At 41.4% G+C, this 17,343-nt stretch overlaps 1 protein-coding gene across 7 annotated transcripts in view; it reads right to left on the minus strand.

The window, feature by feature from the left end:
• Positions 1-1,039: 1,039 nt before the first annotated feature.
• The window catches only part of CARMIL1 (capping protein regulator and myosin 1 linker 1), a 193,529-nt gene continuing 177,225 nt past the window's right edge, over positions 1,040-17,343 (minus strand). For 4 of the 7 annotated variants that reach the window (XM_042048958.1, XM_042048956.1, XM_042048957.1 and 1 more), the window contains 5 exons: positions 12,360-12,438; positions 9,340-9,567; positions 6,682-6,816; positions 4,932-5,078; positions 1,040-2,087 (listed from right to left, as the gene is read on the minus strand). In XM_042048958.1, the coding sequence (XP_041904892.1) occupies positions 1,951-2,087; positions 4,932-5,078; positions 6,682-6,816; positions 9,340-9,567; positions 12,360-12,438 (726 nt within the window). In that variant the 3' untranslated portion in view covers positions 1,040-1,950. The remainder of the gene's footprint in view (positions 2,088-4,931; positions 5,079-6,681; positions 6,817-9,339; positions 9,568-12,359; positions 12,439-17,343) is intronic. The other 3 variants (XM_042048962.1, XM_042048959.1, XM_042048960.1) reach the window with 2 other exon arrangements.

A 17,343-nucleotide genomic window follows, 5' to 3' on the forward strand; every position in this document is an offset into this window, starting at 1 on the left:
GACATCCCTGTCTTTGGTTTTCCGATAGCAGGGTGATGGGCACACACTGCTGCCGTGGTTCCTCACAGCAGGACCAGAACAGTACCTCAGATGACTGATGAGGAGGACATCAAGCACAGGTAAAATTCTCAGCAACTAACTGCTCTGGAAGGTAGAGATTATATAAAATTTTTGTCTTAATTAATACCACAACCCTTGCTGTTAATTTTCTTAAATTCACAAAACCAATAATTAGAGCAACCCTTCTTGCATACTTACACTTCTCAGACAGTTGCCTTTTCTAGGTCCTAGAGGAATAAAAATTGCAGTTTATTTATGAATAAATTAACTTTCATTTCTAATACAGGTATTTCAAGTTTTCCTTTGCAATTTGTCTTTTGTTCTTACTGATGCCAAATAAATCCAGAGTATCTATGTGAATATGAAGACGCTGTCTCAATGATTTTAGATAAATGCATTATTTCAAGTCAGGGTAAACCCCAAGAAGAAACCCCCAGCCTTCAGGACCTCTTTCCCACCACCTTGTAGCTGACTTTTGAGATGTAAACCTCTACCAAGTGCTTCTAAGATGTTTTGTTTCGACTTAGCAGCCCTTTATAGTGCAACAGGAGAAGTGGATACAGCAGGCATGTGCACAGGGATCAGACAGAACGTTATCAGACGGGCATGTATCTGAGCACTTCTGTCCAGTCAAGAAGCCACAAAAGGGCCAGAAAAATTGCTCTTGGGAGAGAGTTATCAACCAATTTTAATCTGTCCTACTGGACCAAAACTGAGAATTTAGATAGCAGGTGTTTCTGGCTCACATGAAGGCTACTTTGGTGAAGATTCCAAGGGAGGAGAATAGTAAAGAGATCTTCCTTCAGCAGTTTTATGATGTGTATGTGTCCCGTTCAGCTGGAACAGGCACTTTACTAGAAGCAGAAAAATTATGCAGGTTTTGTCTTAACTGCACACTTTGCCTACCTGACCCAATGTCAGCATTCAAACAGCAGAGACCATCAGACCACAAACAGGGCTGTAAAAACAAAGACTAGTATTTCAGTTGTAAAATCATTTTTTTATTGTTACAAATATACATATGAATAAAATCCCTTCAACCTGTAATGTGAGTAGCTGCGAAATTTGCATCCCCTCCCTCAAAGCTGAAATATTTTTACAGATGTCGAACTATGTTTCTCATAGAATTACACATTGAAAGGAAGCTAATATGCAGACAGAACCGAGGAAGGCCTCCAGAAAACACCAATATTAATAAAATTTCAATTGCCCTCATTCCAATCAACTATATACATTAATATACGAATGTGGAAGCATACCATGGTTATACATAATCCAAATCCTTCTCTGTTGTGCTTTCTGACAGTACACAAATGTAAGCATTGGAGCTTTATGTACAGTGGGAGAACAGGAAGAAAGAAGCTCCCTATGGGAGAATGTAAAAACCATACCCAAGCATTTGATATATATAATCTATACAAATTATTTTATTAGTGTGCTCTTTTAATATAATTACAATGTGCAATTGCATACCGCAAGAATATATTTATATGTAAGTCACGTGCAGATCTGACACATTTACATTCAGCAGTACAACACATTACCTGCTGTACAGTGTATTAGTGTAAGACAGTGTCCAGTTAATTTGCTTTGCTTTCTAAATGCCCTAATGCAGGGCACTCTTTGTAGCTGCTTCAGAGAAGTTCAAGTAGAATACACGAAAGAATGGCTGGCTTTAGCCAAAGGCATGGAAAGGAATGTCTGCACTGTACAGACCAGAAATTAGGGACCGAATCAATGCCAGGTGTACTGTAAATCATGATTGGAAGATCAGGTTTTCTGCATGGAAATGTACCTGTGGTGAAAGAGCAGCTGACTAAAAGGGCTGTTGATTGCTGAAACCCGATTGTTATAAAAAGCTCTTGCGCTACAAAGCACTTGTACTGATTGCTAAACAAAAATAAAATCTTTATCTGCTTCTTCGCCAGAGTCACTGGACTTGCTTCCCTGATGGCCGTCTTTACTTAAGGACCTCTGCTTCAGTTCCTGGAACTCATGAGACTGCTGCCCAGGGCTTCTTTTTGCAGCTGCATAAAACAGAAATAGGTCTTACTAATGACTGCAGAAGAGAGAGGAAGAAGACAAAAAAATAACAATAAAAAAGTCATTATGCGCATGGGACCTACTCCTGACCTCACTGAATTAATTTGCACTAGTAGGAGTAGCATAGGTCCATTAATTCTTCAAGCCAGAAAAAGGTGAGAAGAGAGAGTGAGCAAGCTTTATTCCACTGTTGGTTGGCAAGCAGGCAAACTTGAAACATGACACTTAGTACTTCATTGTGGCATGGATAAACATCACGGTTAGAAATGGCCTGGAGATTTTCTTCTCATCACACCACTTCCAAACCAAAACAGCATGCTTTTTTCCAGCTGGGATGGATCTCAGGCAGTGCACTCCTGGCTGCTCAGGTGGATGTGCCTGCTGGGCACCCCTCAGACCAGTGATGCACATCTCAGGCAGGCCTCCCCTAGCAGGACACATCTATGTTCTCCCTTTTGACTCAGCAGCTTTGATCACAACAGACACTCACCTCAGCATCCAAGTTACACAAACTGCTTCTCCCTGACCCTACACTGCCAGGTCCCAATGTCCTCTCTATCCCCTAACAGGAGGGACACCCATGGCTCTGAGCTCAACCATCTTTTCTTCCAGATGAGACCACAGGCTCTGCACCTTGCTATGGTCAGGAATGGGGAAAGCAGGAGGGCATACCCACTTCCCACAATCTAAATGCAAACATTTTGTTCACCCAGCACTCAGACACCTCCATAAAGCCAGGCCTTTCTCCAAACCTATAAGTGTCAAAATAAATTGGAAAAGAAGGTTGTAAACCTTGTTGAGATTCCTGATCTAATCAGTGGCCTACAACTGCTATGGTAACAAGATGGTTATACACATCAACCAGGGTGACCTTACCCAAGGACTGACAGCACTAGAAATCTCATACTTGCACTTAAAATGAAACTTTAAACACAGTGGCCCTTAAATGTGACCTTGTTGCAAGTCAACCTCATTCCACCCCCACAAAATTAAATGTTGCCATTACAAGACCTTTGCTCCACCATTTTAGGTAAGGATGGTCGGCTTTGGTTCACACTGATCTTTGTGCCTGACCACTTCTGTGAATCCCTCTCTAGACAAGACGCCAGGAGGTGCTGTGGCCATGCAGCACCACCTCTCCTTCCCCATGTACCACTCACCTGTAGCCTCACCACTGCAAGGGACAGCCTGCCCTGTCACCAGCACGCAGCTCCAGCCAAGCAGCAGCCTGCCACTGACCATCTCTGTGGCCACTCCTAATTGTGGCAGGCTGTGTTAGAGACTGCCAGGAATGTGGGAAGTGCAGAGAGGGATCCCAAGGCAGCCAAATAGTTCTCCTGAGTCCAAAATACCTGTTTTCTCATTTGTGCTAGCCAAAATATATGAGGAAATGAGAGCCAGCAGCTACACACTCACTGCATTCTTATCCTGGCTTTGCAAGCTGGGAAACAGGAAGGAATTTTGAGAAAGGTTTTTAAAGCCATTTCATAGAATTGGAGAGGATGATGATGCTGAAATGCTGTAAAAAATATTCAGGCATTTCCACCTTCCAAAACACCACTGCTTTTCAAAGAAATAGGTGCCTGGAAATTTTTTGAGTCATCCTTGACACCAGTACCTGGTCTTTGTCTGGCCTTCATTGACTCTTCAAACAAAACCCAAAACACATCCTGCAGCAGCCATTTTAGTTTATGGCCTGATAAATATAGGCAAGTAGTTTGCCCCATAAATGACTGAAAGATGTATCAGGCATTTAAGTCCACATAGTGCAAGCAGGCTTCTGCCAGAAGAGCTTACCCTTGCCTCAATGAAACCGTACACAGGTGACCTGCAGGATCCTGTCTATGGCAGGATCCCACCTTTCAAAACATACTTTATCAGAGAGGTATCTCAGAATGAACTAAAATATAATAATTTCATTATGATAGGGAGGGGAGATTCCCAGTTTGGATGGACTAAGTTTGATTCTACAATACGAAAAGGAAATCAGTTTATAAATTTTGGGCTGAGGAAGGGTTATGTGATGTCTTATAAATAGAAAAACTGTGGGTAAATGGAGTTGCATAAGATGTTCAAACATACAATTAAAATACTTTAGAAAAAAGTAATTTTGAACAACTATTTAAACCAACCAGTTAAGAGGTAAAGAGAAACATGTAAACATATACCATTTGAGAACAGGAGATTTATATTTTAAAAGCACATAAAGGAACCAAACATTTTTACAGCCTACTGAATGAGCTCACTGTAAGTCAAAGCTGCTCCTCAATGCAGCACCATGCTGGGCTTGGGTTCTTTAGGTGGTGATTTTGTTTGCTTTTGCAACTGAAAAGCAAAGTAACAATACATAATCCAATTTACCCAGTTCTCAAATGGTTTTGTGAGTGATGCACTGAAACTGGCACTAACAATATTCAAGCTGAAATGTATTTTGAAACACTGAAGTGCATGATCTTAGAAAGGATAGGTGTGCAAGCACAGCAAGCAGCAGCCAGACTACCTGCAGCGTGCCAGTGTTGCTGCACTGAGCAGTCACAGGTTGTAGTGAGTGCTCCTCTGCAGAGGGGCTGCTTGTGCTAGATGGGACTGGTCACTGGAGTTGCCACAAAGGAAAAATGCACACACATGTCTTATCTGGAAATTTTTTCATGCCATGTAAATCCCATGGGGACAGAAAGATGATTAGAACCCCATGAGATTTTTACCTTTCTCATAATAACAAATGACAAACTCACACTCTTCTGTGGCTTCTTTGCTATTACCATTTATTAACAATTGTTGGTGCCAGTTATCAAGTACCATCTTGATGAAAAATGAAAACTTCTAACCAGAAGTTGGCTGTGCCATCCTCTGCCCAAGCACATTAGCTTCCTCTTCTGCACTGGTAGAATACTGCCCCGGAGTGGTTTTCACGCTGCCAGATGGTTTGGCACAGTCAAGTGCTGCCTCTCTTTTTTGACCATCTCCTGTTTGCTCTAGCAAGGAAAAGGATTCATTTATACTCCTAAGCTGTTCTGCAGGCCCATGTACATAAGGTAGTTTGAAAAGTTTCACTTATCCAACCCATTTAATCAATTATTCAGAGGGCAGTAATCAGTATGCCAGTTGCTTGCTTAAATGTAGCACAGATATCTTGGGGTGTTGGTAACTGCAGCCTGATCTCACAGCTGCACAGTGCAAAGAGGTGTATTTGCAGATTGTCCCATGAAGTACAGTTAAAGTCATCAACATAAAGCAACTTTATAATCAAATATCATCTAACATGTAGCTTTATTTCACAGGAGATATGATTTTTTTGCTAACTCAGACAGATTTGCAGTGATTTACCAGTTGCAGAAATGAATTGAACATGCTAGCCTGAAGTGAGGTAGAAAGCAAGGACAGAGGAATGGCTGAGTGAGGAAGTAGGACAGTAATGAATAAAAAAGAAAACATGAAAAGGAAAAAAAATAAAATGAACAGAATTTACTCTTTCCCAAATAATTTTATGCAAAGCACAGCAGCCCATTAAGAACCTGGCAAGTTAAACTATTGTCAATAAAATATGTAGAGTGCCATGTAGAACCAAACAGAAAATCCTGTGTTTGGCTAATTTGACTGGAGGTTTAAAGGGAGCAAGGAGTAAGAAAGCACAGTGCCTGACTCCTGTTGCTTTTGGCAACATGGATCATTCTGAATGATGGCAGTGGGCTTTGTAGGCAGCACAACTTCTCAGTCTTCACAACCCAGCCTTACATAGCTGCCTCGACTCGTTTGTCCCCCATTCTACTCTGTGAAAATCTGCTGTCAGAATGTGAAAGACACCGCTTTGTTTCACAGTTTAAGTGATGGGAACCACCTCCTTACATGTCTTTCTTGAGGAGAGACCTCAAGGAAGGAAGACATCACCCCCAGACTTCAAACATCATCACTTGTGCCAGTTAACACCATGCTGAGCAACATTTCTGTAACTACTTCTCCACATATCCTGTGCTATCAGAGGATGCTTTAGCTCTTCTAAGAGCCAACTCAGGGCATGAAAATGCATCAGCAAAGGTAGAAATACAGTGCACACATGAAAATCAACAAAGAGAAGAGAGCAGCCTACTGTTGTGCATAAAAGATAAAAGGCACCAAGCCTTGCCCTGGCACACAGAGACTTATTGCCTGAGGAGGGGGAGGTGAACTCAGCCACATGCAGAGACCCCACAGAAAGGAAAACAGAGCAGTGGGCTGGCTGCAAGGAACCAAGTCATGGCTGCTTGCCTGAAAATGTGCTGAAACCACAGAGCTGCATTTCACATTATTGTGTGACCAGTATCAACCAGCATCTTAGTTCAGACCAAATGAACCATAAATATATACCTTAATTGTCCCTTAATTGTTCAGTTACAGTACTAATACCCAGGGATTAATTGTTCACTTGGTTTGGTCAAAGGAAGATGGAGGGAGGAGATGCTGAATAGGTGACCAGATACATTTTCCTCGTGCTTTTCACCTTTAAATGGCTAACGCTCTTCCCTTCCAAGTGAAAACAAATCAGGGGACAATGATGCATAAAATTTCACTAGAAGACACCAGTTATACAAACACTCCTACCTTCTTGAGAAAATGATCTGACTGAGGGGCTGCTCTGACCATCCTTTTCTTTATCAGAAGGAACTTTCTTCAGCACTGGAGGAAGCAGGGCAACTTTTGGGGAACTGGGGCCGGAGGGAGACTCTGGAGCATCCTCTGTGGAGTACCACAAACAAAAGGGTGAGAAGGAGAAATTGTATCTGCACTGAAGCTCACAGAAACAGTGCTGTTTATGATGGGCCAAACCTCAACACAATACACAAACAAGAAATAGCCAGAACCTGAGTCAGAAAAAGAAGGATTCAGGAATTTACATTATGACAAGAGAACAAGTTATATGGACCTCAGTCCAGGGGAAAGACTTTTAGCAGTCAAAGAGAATATCTCAATTGCAGCATTTTTCATGTGTGCTGTTATTGTAGTGCAAATAGAAAGCTGATGGGACCAAGGGATTTACCTGCAAGACATAGGTATGCAATTCGTAAAGAACAGCTGAAAAAAATTTGGATTTTTTTGGGAAATATTTGTTCTAGTTATATTTTTATTGTCCTGAAACATAATGAACTGATCAATTTAGATGTCCTGTTTCACAATTATAAGGCCTAAGAGTGAACCAGGGAAACAAATTACATAAGCCTTACAGAACTCTGTACTTCCACAAATGACTTCCCAGAGCAAAACACAAGGGCATCCATAAAGACTTGCTAAAAAGAAAAAAATACTTCTCTCTTCTGTATTGTAAGGAAATCTGGAACTGAAATTCAAATCCATAGTTTAAAACCATCTTGTTATCTTGATATCTTGTTTCTCTAAAAGGCTGGATATGGAAAATGTAAGGCAAGTTGACTATTATCTTTACAGTCCTTACAGGAAGACCTTTTCAGTCTTACACTAGACAGCCCTCATTTGGATAGTAGGGAAGTAGGTTACTTAAACTGCTGCTAAGTTTGCTTCTCAAGGAGTTAACAGTGGCATATGTACACAACAGAGGAACTAGGAAGATACATTAAGCATTGACAGAAGAAAAAATGGAGCTCAGAGTATCACCTGTATTGCACAAAGAGTTAATTCAGTTGCATACTAGAAATTAATATAAATTTATCTCTGCTGAGGAGCCACCATGAAGAATCAATCATTTCACTTTCAGCACAGGAAAGCAATGACCTTCCCAAATGCAATTTGGTACGAACAGATACAACAATTCTTCGACCTTCTCCATGCATTTGATACGCCTGTGAGGCCACTTGCTTGGGGAAGCTCAATATCAACACAAGGAGGAGTACAGTGACCAGCAAACACAGCTAGATATAGACTTTCAGTCTCTAACAATTTGGGGACATCTGAGCTGTGTTCCTTTGCACCCAGATTACTTAGCAAAAATTTGCTACCATTTGTGTGGCCATACTGTTGGAAACAACAGCAATGGCAAGAGCACAGAAAGGATGACTGCTTGGCTTTTTCATCACGTTGCCTGGACATCCTTAGGCAGTGGGTTACTACAAGTACTAGGACAGAAGTTAGACTGCAACAGAGCTGTGTTGCTTTTATTATTGGCCACAAAACTGGCTTATTATGGGTAAGTATTAATTACTCCCTTGTGTTAAACCCACAGTATGCTCTCTGGGCAGGAAATAGGAGCTGGCAGAAACAGACGGCTCAGGTCCTTCTGATACCTCAGACTTTGACATAACACTGCCTGTTTTACAGATTAAGCACCACTAAATAACCCATGCTTTCCTGTTGCATTTATCTTCATGAGCACCTTACCCGACATCTCTCACTTTGATGACCATTTCTAAAATGGTCAACAAAATAAATGTAAATCCACCTAAAAACTTAAGGTGATTTTGTATGTGAACAACATTCTGCCCACGGGAGTGCAGAGACTAAGTAAGCTCAGGTTTCACATCAAGGGCAGGCAGAAGGCTGTAACATCCCTTTGACTCCTCATCCTTACCAGAAATTCCATCATTCTAAGGTCAACGGTGATTATGGGAAAGTCAAGAGGGCTGCAAGCTGTACTTTGGGAAGAGGGGGGTTGTGACACTGGCCTATTAAACAGCAGAAAGACAAATGCATGGGAGAGCTGCTGAAGCATTTCCCACTACTAGAAGCTTTAAGATGATATCTGGGTAGGAGGCAGTCCCGCAGGATTATAAAAGCACAGTTACAGTTCTTTTCAGTCAAAAGCAATAAGGAAAGAAACGAAGGCTAAACAAGGAAAAAGTAAGAGACAGTTGGTTTGTCCAAGTTATTAAGAATAACAGCACTCGCTTGAGGGGCTAAGAGCAGCCTGCCACAAAACACCAAGGACTTAAGAGCCAGGTGTTTGGAGAAAATACATTCATTTTTGTCAGTGCTACTAAAACTGAGCTTTGATGCTGAAGTGCTCACCTCTTCTGTGAAAGCAGGCTAACTTAAAACAGCTCTGCCACTGCCACTACTGCTTCTCACACTTTACTATTGAGGATCACAGATTAAACCATTCTATATTCAAATTAGGGCAAAAAGGGGTGGAAAAGAAAGATGTAAGTCAAGAGCAAGGCACTGAAGAACCTGTCCCTCTCCATTGAACTTCTGCTCCAGATGTGGCCGTGGGAGTCTCCTCCATAGCCCACACAAACAGCACCCAGAAGCACCCAGAGGTGGGGGTAAGAACTGCCCAGAAGAGCTTCTCACCAGTACGAGAAGCAGAGCGTGGTTTCTGTGGCACTGTGGGTCGTCCTGCCAGGCTGGGCTTTGCTGACTGCAGCGGGGGTTTTGGACTAGTCGGTGTATTGGAAGAACTTCTTGCCTTTGCACCAGCTTCTGCCTTTGGTTCAGCTTTTGAGTTTTTTTCTGATGATGCTGAGTCACCTTTATTCGATGAAAACCGACTCTCTGGAAGGGTCTGCTGTTGTTTAGGCACTGAAATAAAAAGACACATAAAATAAAGTCCGCTGCAACACAGAAGGCTCCATGCACAGGTATACTGGTGTGGAAAATACCACCACAAGCTAACACATGCACTGCTATGTGATGGTGTAAAAAGATCCCTAATGTCTTATTCAAAATCACTGCAAGCAAAGCATCTAAACCTGCTAATTTTGACACATGCTAAGCTTTGTGATTCAATTACTCAAGAGAGCAATTGCATGTCCGCCTTTTTAATGTATTTGGGATGATGGCTAGCTGGACCTTATTCCTTCATCATATTTCTAAGAGCAGATGGCACAGCCTACCTGCTGAGAAAACAGTGATGGTTCAGTGGAAAAGGCAGCTCTTGACTGTTTTGTGTCCCTACAGACAAAAGGTTGGGTTTCCAAGATCAACAGAGAAATCCTGGCCCAGAAAATAAATCCCAAGTGTGTGACCAGCAGGCTAGATCTTTTTATTTGTTGCTTTTAGCAAGCTCTAGAAGAGATTTTGAAACTTAGCCCAGATCAAAGTATTCATTATATAGTATTTTGATTTATCGAATAACACTGTATATGGATTACAGTTTCCACACATTAGTAATTTTACCAATGTGTTTTTTATCCCAAACAAAGACCAAGGTATTTAGAGATAAATTTACAGTGACTTCCAAGCAGTAAGTCTAGCTGTGCAAGCTGGTAGAAAGCCTGCTGGACTCCAGGTTGCTAACAAGCAAAAAGCCTGCCCTACTTTCCTACTCTGCAGCTTTCAGGAGGTTGAAGGCTTATATCTGGCAGTGTCAATGACAATCTTGGAACTTGTAAGTTAGCCTGGGACTTTCAGCAGTTAATCATCTTTAATCTCAGAACAGAATTTCAGACTAATTGAAATGCAGACTGGTAGCCCTGGTACTTGGCAAAACCGAGTGTGTGCTCACAGATGCTGACTTGACCTACCTACCTGCTATTCCCATTCAGAAATCCGACTGAACACGGAAGTGCTGAGCACAGATATTCTAAAGGCAGTGGGAGGGAGGGGAGTGTTTATATAGCTTGTTGCAAGCCAATCTCCAGTATGTTTTTCCAGCCTATGTAGGTGTTTTCCAGCCCAGCTGGAGTTAAACTCTGGCAAACCAGACAGCTGTGTGGCACACAGAGATGAGTGTGAGTGCGTGACACGGAGAGTTTGTGTCTGCGTGCACAAAATACTTTCTTGCTGCAAGTGAAACAGCAGGACACCACCGCCTGCACCTGTGCGTGTGTGCACACAAAAAAAGCAGGCAACATCCACACACAAAGCAAGGAATAAAACCCCCAAAACTTATTCTCCTTCTGCACCACTATCTGTAGTTCTCCTGTAACAATATTCAGCAATTTTCCATTAACTTTCTTTCTTGTCTTCCTAACCTCAGGCTTTCTAACATTATTAGAACACAGTAATTTAAAATAAATTAGCCCCAGCCAAAGACAAACTGTAGTTGCAACAATGAAAAGGAGCCTTGGGGAGCTCTCGAGCAAGAGTGGTAAAGAAACAATGCACAGCTGGAGGCCAAAAGGAAGGGGCAAGCACGGTGCAGTGAGGTGGGGGTGAAATGTGTCATATACAGAGACAGAGACCGGAGAAAAGTTGAGGTCAGACACCCCCAGCTACTCCAATGCCCAAAGTGCAGACTATCCTTGCTCCTCAGACTTTAGTATGCTGTCTTCAGGGGACACATACAGTCCATAAGGTCCTCCTCAAAAGACGAGCAGGCTTTAAAAGCACTGATTTATAGATTATGGCATGCTTTGAATATGCTTTTTAAAAAAGCTTTAGAAAGACATAAAACTTCAAAACTGATATTTGAAGTGCTCAGTCAAGATGGCCACATTTGGATTTTGATTTCAGCCTGTTTTTCTAGCCTTGCTTCTGTATGTTTTAGAAATCCTGTGTGCCAGGCTTGCAGGATACCACCACTGCTGAGAAATCAGACCTGGATTTCCTAGCTCAGACCACTCCTTTCATGTAGTAAACACAAACCACCAGAGCTGAATCTCTTCTGAAGCCATCACTGGCCAGTCCCAAAAGTATACAGGGAAACCAGTCTGTCAGCTTGTACTCAGGTGGCTGCAGTGTGGCACTGCCATGTCAGGGCCCAGGACTGCGGCTTGACAAGGACACGGAAAGACGAGGTGCAGAGGGAATTGGTGCTGTAAGGACTACAAGGCTGAACACCACTTTGTATACAATGGAGAGTTGCTTTGTGCACATGAGCAGTGTCCAGGGGCCTCCACAGCTTTGCAGACAGCCCTGGCTTCAATCAAACTGGGCAAATCCTGGGAAGAGCCAGCTGCCATTGACTGTGAGTCAGGACTGCTGACAGACTGACAGCACTACAGTCAGCTGAAAGTCAGGACTACTCAAGTTAGTGTGAGCAGACTTAAACCTTGAAAACTGGTCATATTTCCATCCTCAGATATATTGAGCACTTAGTCTTTTTTGTGCACAGACACTTCTGCTGGCTTTGCTGATCCCATTAAAAGCCAGCCTCCTTTCAAAGGCACCCCAGGCACCTGCACCAAGTACTTTCTCTTCTGTGCAACAAGAGTAAAAAGTGAGCCATAAACTCGGCCCTAGAGCTGACTTCATGAACAATGCCATCCATAGCACAAAAACTGAACTTGTTTCTAGTGCTTTTCACATAGTGTAAGCTCCTATTTTGCTTAATCAATTGTAGACATTCAATCTGAAGAGGGAAGTGAGATTTTAGACATCAGGCATTTTGCATTTTCCAGAAAGTTTATACCAGGAAACTTATACTGTACCTGTACCACTTCCATCCAGTCGTTCTGAGCTCACTGTTGTGTCAAAAGACTCTCTGGGAATTGTGTCATTCCCAAGTTTCTGGAAGAGTAAGAAAAGTTCTCATATTAGTAATATGTCTGCAATGAATACAACTCAGGGGTTCTGTAAAGAAAAACCCCCTAATTTGGAAGCCATGAGGCAGAGAAATCAGTGATAGCAAGAAATGGAGCATTCTCTCTCTTTGTTTCAGATCTTGGAGAGTTAAGTGGGAAGAAAACTACCCTGATTTGTAACTACCACTGCCACATGCCTATTAGAGCTGCAATGACACACTGCCTCCTATGTGATGGGTCTCCTAATGTACAGGAGTTGAAACTGTAGGTGCTAGCTGGAAGCAGCCTTTTCTCCAAAGATAGCTCTGCATCTAAAAACTTCTTGTTTGAAATAAAAACCTTTTTCTGAAGATCCAGATTTTGAGTATGACTGCTGAAGGGATCTTATGCTCTTCTACACAGAACAACAACTTCTTATTTTAGATAAAACTGCAACTACAGAAGTAGGAGTGCTCACATACTTACAGGATTCCTCTAGAAACCAACAGACCTTACTTACTGAAAAGTATTCAAAGCTACTCATCACAAGCACCGCTGGGTGTTCAGCACCTCAAAAGAAAGGGGACTTCTGGTTTATATGCTGATATTTTGCTTAAGTCTTCTATTGTCAAAAACAGGTTTCCTAACATCTTGGCCTCAAAAAAAAAAAAAACCAACAGCAGAGACTTTTGTCATGTCATCGATAAGTGAGCTTGAAACCTGTGTATTCACCAGGAGAAGCTTAGATATGCAGCACTTGTAAAAAAAACAGCCTCCTTTTACTGCCTTACCTGCTAGCAAAGCTTAGGCAGAAGGACAAATGAGAGGATTCAAAAAAAGCACATAGAAGTAGGTGCAGGATATACTAAGAGATAAAGCCTTATAAAGATAAGACTAGGGATAGAAGTGAGATTTTTTTGAAACTAAGAAAGTAGGGATAGACTTCTGCAGGCAAGCAGCTGCAACCTTGATCTTCATTTGCTATTTCAAGGCAGTTAGTATGGCAGATGACTTAAAACAAATGATTTATTCTGATGACCACTGCAATTGGTTATATACCCACATGAAAGTCATGTTGACATGTTCAGGTCACTGTTGCTACTGCTGCAACACCAACTCTGACTGTCCCATAGCATTCAGGAATCTCCACCACGTGCCACACAGTGTACAAACATGATCACTGCCCTTTGGGGGTTATGATCTGAAAGACTGCTAAGTATAGCATGTAGTTAAAAATGGGACAACAGGAAACATAGGAAGGGAGAAAATGGTTACAAGTAGCAGGAGTACATATCTATTACAGAAAAACTGATGCATTTAGAGTGAAAATAGTATTTCAAATACAAGCATAAAGAAATGATCTCTAAACACCCATGCTGGCCATGTGCCTTTCGCTGTGGTGGTAATACGATACAGGCATTTCAAGACAAGACGATTTTAGGGAGTGATGCAGAAGACGTTGTTAGCCTTACAGATTTCCTGATACCTCCACTTTGCTCATGTAATTTCTCAGCTCCTAAAACAAAGCCTCTCTTCAATATAACAAAGAGAATAGAGATGCTGAGTGTTTGCTATTCCTGTGTAAGACCTGGCAGGGTGTCTTGGGGTGACTTTATGATGTGTATCCCATATCACTGCCCTATGCCCAGAAATTAATTCTTGTGCCTTTCTATGCCTTTAAACTGAGCCTGAGAGGGGGAAGGAAAAACTAGCAAAACTTTTTCAAAGCAGTTTGCAGCTTGTTCAAGGTCACATAGAGATAGTGACTTTTTTTTTTTTTCCCCAGTCAGCTTTTGGCCAGTTTTTCAGCTTCTTTTCTCTGGAGAGAGACTGAGAGTTGAACCTTTTTTTCTTTCCCTGGACTTTTGGATTTTCTCCCTTTTCTGCTGGACTGCTTCAATATCAGAGCACATCAGGAGGACTTTCCACCGGGCACAGAAGGCCTGGCCTTGGGCCAAGCTCCAGCTCTGAGGAGACCAAAGGGAGGACTCTAACACTTTCCCAGGTTTTTCCTCTACAGTGAAAGATTTTATTATTCAGCATTATTTTTCTTTTCCCATGTGTTTGTTAAATAAATAGTTCTTATCTCTTTCACTTTCTTTCGAGGAAAATTTATTTTTCCCGAACCTGGTGGGGGAGGGGTGGTTGTGCCTTCTCTCAGAGGATATATTTCTAAATTTGACCAAACCAGAGCACAGGGTGATGCGGTCTCCCAGTCTCTCCTCTAAGAACAGGTGAACACCTGAAATGGCACACTGCATTAAGGAGGGTGCTATTAGAATAATCATTAAACTTCCTGTACCGTAAAACTATCCTGATACAATGAAGTGCTCTGGACAGATGCTCTCTAGAAATGCTGTGACTTGTAGGGCCAGAATATTTAGCTATGGTGTCCATATGGACAAAACAAAGTCACCTTCAAAGATAGCAGAAACCATTGGGCAGAAACTCAGTTTTTATTCCCATTTCTTGACTGCCACTGATATTTTGGCTAAATTCTCACCTTTTCACCTCCTAAAGTTACATGTTTCTGTATATGACTGTCTTGGCTATATATATTTTAAAGGGAATACCACTCTCCTTTTACTGGACTTTTCTTCTGTACCTCGGAAAAAAACGCCTTTTTGGCAACAATCTTTTCATGGAATGTAAATTCTCATGAACTTTCACTGAGAAACTAATTTTCTCATGTAAATACTGAAGATAGATGCATAACACTTAGCTACAGTAAATTACTTAGGAGAGCTGTACGACGGTACAAAACTAATTTCACTGTAATTCCCTCCTCCCTCTGTAGTTATGGGACTACTGGGGAAATGTGACCATGTACCGAGACATGTACAAAAGCCAGTGCTGGCACCTATTAGTGCAGTAATTAAAAATGCAATTAGGATGTGTGCATGTTTGGCTACCTACTGTACACATATTACAAACAGCTTATGGCCCCCAGACGACACTAAACAATGGCTGCAAAAATTTACCCTGAAAAGTCGGATCAATGCAGGTAAATTCATCATGTAGATAAATAACACCCGGGCTGTATTTTTACTAGGAATTCATGCAAGGTTGGGAAACACTGCAGGGTTGGGTGTCATTGAGAAGGAATGAACAGGTTATGGATGACTGTTCCCTCATAGGCCTTGCTCCAGGTATTTAAGAATCCAGTGTGTAACACTAGATGGAGCTAAAAGATCGTTTTATGTGCGCCCTGAGGCAACACTGATCTGCAAGTACTTGACTCTACTGTAAGTGCCAATTCCCACGTTGTATTCTAAGTAAAAGAAAACAAAAGCGCATTTACCATCTTTCCATCTACTCTGCACCTGCTCGTGACTTCTATCTGCAACATGACTGTGGTAGGGTATGAATGAAACAGTAAATTCCTTCTGGCTTTGTTTTCATGTAAAATAGCTCAGAATATAAGCAGCCATCTGTACCTTAAAGGAAAATAAAATCTTCTATCATACTGAAATTCTGATAAATTTGAAGATGTTACAGAACTTGGTATCATAACGATCCTAAACAATGTAGCAGTGGGATGCTGTCTTCTGCAGCTCAAGTGTCAGGATCCTGTATGATTTCCACACTCATGAGTATCATGAAAAAACCTAAATTATTTCATATTATGATGGATGATGCATGTGAAAAATGCTTTTGAAGAGCAGTTCAATTTTGTGTCCACTGAGCAACATTAAGAATAGACAACTCAGTACTCTGCTGTGTAGGGATTCCTATTTCAGTTCAGTTTTCTTGTCACTCTTTAATATATAAAGACATAGTTTTGCATTCCACAAATATAAATTTATACTAAAAATAAGATCAATAATATTATTTTCTAGTAATTTAAACCTGAAATAAGAGGACTCACCTTTCCAGCCAGTAAATAAGCTAAGTGTGATAAAAACCCCCTAAAACCTGGCAATAGGCAACAACTTTTCCTTTTGCTGAATGAAATTAAAGTTTTCAATTACTGTGATGAAAGCCCACCAGTTGAAGAGGACTTTTACTCTCCCCACTCGAAAAAAAATTACACATGCTAATAGTCTACCTTAGTCATGTTGTTCCAGATTTGACTCACTGTAGGTAACAAGTGTTAAGAACCCAAAGAGCACGAAGCATACACAATCATGCACTTGTAAAAATTCACATAATCTGGAATAGCTTGGTATTTTATAATTACAGGCAGGGCGTAATACTCTTATTTAAAATCATATGGCATTTTATTTGAAAACTTGCTGCTTTAAAGGTCAATGAGACTATTCATGGGCATTATCTAATACCAATGAGAAAGGTGGGAATTGGTCATTTCTTTAGAAAAATCGTTTTTGCACTGAGGATCCCTTTAATGATCCACAGACGGCTGCATTCATTTGAATCTGCTTATGAGAAGAGTCTGGTGTCTGCAGGAATGGCTTACACATCATGGCAAGCACTGTAAGACTCTGAAGAAAGGGAAAAATGGACTTAGGCTGCCTTGCTTGGTCACAGCAAGACAACTCTGTACATGTTAAAGGAAGGAAAACAAAACAAAGTTTCATTGTAAGGTAACACCTTTTAAATTACAGGGGACAGTGGTGGGGAATGGAGAACCTCAGAGTGCCCTGCACATGGAAGAGGAAGAGAGCAGTGAAAAAAGGCTGATTCTTTGGTAGTTGTGAAATATGCCAATTGCAGCTGGCAGGAAACAGAGGATAATAAAGGGGAAGACCGATGGCAAATGGGCATCAGGCAAAATAGGCCGGCACAGAATGCTTTGGAGGAACACAAGGATATTCCACTCCGTACATTTGCAGAGTGAAGCAGAGCTCCTGCCCAGGATCAGCACTTCACAGAAGACAAAAAGGGAACCTGGACAGACAATTGGAAATAAATTTTTTTTAACAGGTTATTTTCTTTCATTGTTAGTATTTGG

Source organism: Corvus kubaryi, unplaced genomic scaffold (genome assembly GCF_017639235.1).
Source record: "Corvus kubaryi isolate FWS band 111438036 unplaced genomic scaffold, C.kubaryi_AGA036_p1.0 68, whole genome shotgun sequence".
NCBI classification, from domain to species: Eukaryota; Metazoa; Chordata; class Aves; order Passeriformes; family Corvidae; genus Corvus; species Corvus kubaryi.